At 42.2% G+C, this 3,770-nt stretch overlaps 1 protein-coding gene across 1 annotated transcript; it reads left to right on the forward strand.

Moving 5' to 3' along the window:
* Positions 1-679: 679 nt before the first annotated feature.
* On the forward strand, positions 680-3,462 carry S100Z (S100 calcium binding protein Z). Its single transcript, XM_054489751.1, has 2 exons — positions 680-820; positions 3,304-3,462. The coding sequence occupies exons 1-2, from the start codon at positions 680-682 to the stop codon at positions 3,460-3,462; spliced, it is 300 nt and encodes a 99-aa protein (XP_054345726.1).
* Positions 3,463-3,770: the final 308 nt, after the last annotated feature.

Genomic DNA, 3,770 nt, shown 5'->3' on the forward strand with positions numbered 1-3,770 from the left:
TTTATTTTTAAATTCTATATTTTAGTTTGACTCTGTACCTGTTACCTGGTTGTCTTATGAATATGCTGGAGCTGCTACCTCTTGGGGGTGTAGGGATTAGAGAGGAGAAACAACTCACCTGCAAAGTGCTTATTTGCAGCTTGCCCCAGCATGGGTGGAACAGTCTTTAATGAAAGACTATTATTGTTATTATTATTATTTTTATTTTATTTTATTTTTTTTTTTTTTGAGACAGAGTCTCGCTCTGTTGCCCAGGATGGAGTGCAGTGGCGCGATCTCGGCTCACCGCAAACTCCGCCTCCCGGGTTCACGCCATTCTCCTGCCTCAGCCTCCTGAGTAGCTGGGACTACAGGCGCCCGTCGCCGCACCCGGCTAATTTTTTTTTGTATTTTTAGTAGAGACAGGGTGTCACCGTGTTAGCCAGGATGGTCTCCATCTTCTGACCTTGTGATCCGCCCGTCTTGGCCTCCCAAAGTGCTCGGATTACAGGCGTGAGCCACCGCGCCCAGCCAGACTATTATGTTTTTAACAACCATCACTTGTGTGGCGGGCTGACTCAGGGGATTGTAATATTGTTTTAATGAAAGTGTTGGTGTTTCCTCATCTGTTTATTCTGACCAAGTGTCTTCTCCCTGGGTTTGGTGGCCTGCTTCTGGAGTGGTCAGTTCTGCTGCCAAAATGCCCACCCTGCTCGAGATGGCCATGGACACCATGATTAGAACCTTCCACCGCTATTCTTGCAAGGAAGGGAACAGATTCAAGCTCAGCAAGGGGGAACTGAAACTGCTCCTGCAGCGAGAGCTCACGGAATTCCTCTCGGTGAGTCAGGCCTTTGCTGCTGTATTCAGTTGAGGGTAGATGAGGTGCAGATTCCAGGACAGCCTTTGGGTTCATACTGTCCTATGATTCTGTCACAAATGCAGTCAAATTTGTACAGAGATTCAAAATATAGGGAAGCAAACACTGGAGACGTTTGTTTTCTGTGTACATAGGCATGTGCCCTTTTTCATATTACCTGGGGTTAGGGTTTCTAAGTGTTAAAAATTGTATTTTTGACTTTCACCAGTTAACATTCTGGTGCAGCAAAGATGTAGCTAATTATAGCCAGAGTTATTGTTATAACTAGTTACAGCTAGTTATACCTGGAGCTTCGTCCAGCTGTCTGTAAATTATGTATTGGGCCAGAGGTGAAGGGGTACTTCACCTTCAGAGGTGGGGTACTTCATGCTATGGTGGCAAATTTTCTAGTGAATGACAAATACTAAGAGAGCTTTGTCAGCTGAGCACAAACTGATTGGGATTGATAGAAGGATGTGTTTGGCCAGTGACCAGTGGGGTAGCAACAGATTCATTTCTCAAAATAACCAGGAGTTCGAGAGATCAATATATGAAGCCATACATTACAGCGTTTGGGGCCTCCTCCAAGGAAAATACTTCACTCTGGTGTTTATATAGTTGACTTAAATTGATTTTTAGCACAATATGCTACATTTGTGTGATGTTATTCTCTCCAAACCCTCTGTTAAGACTACAGAGAATAATTACAACACACGTTTCTCCCCACCCTCTATTTGGGAAAAGCTCTGTAGAGTAAAATTTTTTTTAACATGGTCTTCATGACATTTTTATAGCGATCTTAGAATTCCCCACAAACTTTTCTTTTCCTCTCATTCAGTTTGGCTACTGTATTTTTTTTTTTTTTTCCAGAGATGGAGTCTTGCTGTGTCTCCTAGGCTGGAGTGCATTGACACGATCTCGGCTCACTGCAACCTCCACCTCCCAGGTTCAAGTGATTCTCGTGTCTCAGCCTCCAGAGTAGCTGGGATTACAGGCATGCACCACGACGCCCAGCTAAGTTTTTTGTATTTTTAGTAGAGACAGAGTGTCACTATGTTGGCCAGGCTGGTCTCGAACTTCTGACCTCAAGTGATCTGCCTGCCTCGGACTCCCAAAGTGCTGAGATTACAGGCGTGAGCCCCTGTATGGGGCCATCTTTGGCTACTGTACTGTTTAACATTTAGCATAAAAACTCAGTAGGTCAAACTTCACACATTTATTTAATCAAGTACAATTTATAATTGTTTTAATCAAGTTGGTTTTGATCAATTAAGTTTTTCTCTGACCATTTAATGGTTAGCAGAAAATGAGGGGGGCATGGGGAATTCCTGGAGGAAATGAACTACTTTTGGAAACACTCCTCATCAACACCAGTCACAGGAGAAGTGGGTGCTTCACAGTCCCAACCTTCGTGAACCTTGTCTTCCCTCTTCTCTTTGCTTTCCACCCATAAAATGGAGGCATCTTTATAAGACCTACCTTTCTTTGGGTGCCTCTCTTCTGTGTGCCAGGCACACTGTGCTAAGTAGGCTGCCAGATAAAATATTTTGTGTCCTATACAATACTTGAGACATACTAAAACTAAAAGTTATTTGTTTTTTATTTGAAATTCAAATTTAACTAGGTATCTAGTATTTTTATTTGCTAAATCTAGCGACCCTGGTGCTCTAAGCACTTTCAAAAGTGTGAAGTATCCCTGAAATATGTGGATAGATATTATCCTCCCAATTTTGTAAATAAAAACATTTAAAATGTTACGCGATTTGCTCAAATTCCCTTGTTGGTAATTGTCTCCTTTTTGGCTTCAAATACTCCCTCTTTTTTTTTTTTTTTTTTTTTTTGAGGCGGAGTCTTGCTCTGTCTCCCAGGCTGGAGTGCAGTGGCACAATCTTGGCTCACTGCAAGTTTTGCCCCCCGGGTTCACGCCATTCCCCTGCCTCAGCCTCCCAAGTAGCTGGGACTACAGGCGCCCGCCACCACGCCCAGCTGATTTTTTGTATTTTTAGTAGAGACGGGGTTTCACCGTGTTAGCCAGGATGGTCTTGATTCCCTGACCTCGTGATCCGCCCGCCTCCGCCTCCCAAAGTGCTGGGATTACAGGCATGAGCCACCGCACCTGGCCTCCTCCCTCTTTCTGTGTCACTCGACTATCTCCTAGTGTCCTGGCTCTCAACCTGTGATGTCTTGTAAATGTGTTTTTAGCATCAGTCACTCACTTTGATCAGCTGCTGTTTGCTTTTCTTAGTTTCTAGGTCTGAGCCAGGATTATATGGAGCTGGGGCAAGGGGCTAGATTCGTTTAGAATTTGTGGCTGGTTTACACCCACCTGTAAATAGGCTCTTAGAAATGTCTTTAGATGCTGTAAATGGAAATTAGGAATTTAATGTAAATAAAAGGAAGGTGAATTTCAATTGTCATCATGAACCTCAGAGCCAGGGAGTTAGAAATTTCCTTTCTCATTTTAGTGCCGAGAGGATCCCCAGTTGGTTGATAAGATAGTACAGGACCTGGACGCCAATAAGGACAACGAAGTGGATTTTAATGAATTCGTGGTCATGGTGGCAGCTCTGACAGTTGCTTGTAATGATTACTTTGTAGAACAATTGAAGAAGAAAGGAAAATAAAGATAAGTAATAAGCTCAGCTAAAGGCAGAAATATATCCAAAGTTATGTACTTAATGTTCATTTATACCTTTCAGATCTATAGACCCAGTAATGTCATTTATAGCTATAATATACAGTGCATATATTAATAATTAATTGCTACTATTGAATTATGTGCACCTTAAAATATTGACTTCATGTAAATATTCCAAATCTCATATGCCCTACTTGAAACTTGCATGTATTATTAAGAGGCTATATGCATCTTTCTGGTTTGTCAAGAAGAGGGCATTACAAAAATTTAGCTACTTTCAAATGAGACTTGAAT

This window comes from Pongo pygmaeus, chromosome 4, assembly GCF_028885625.2.
Source record: "Pongo pygmaeus isolate AG05252 chromosome 4, NHGRI_mPonPyg2-v2.0_pri, whole genome shotgun sequence".
NCBI classification, from domain to species: domain Eukaryota; kingdom Metazoa; phylum Chordata; class Mammalia; order Primates; family Hominidae; genus Pongo; species Pongo pygmaeus.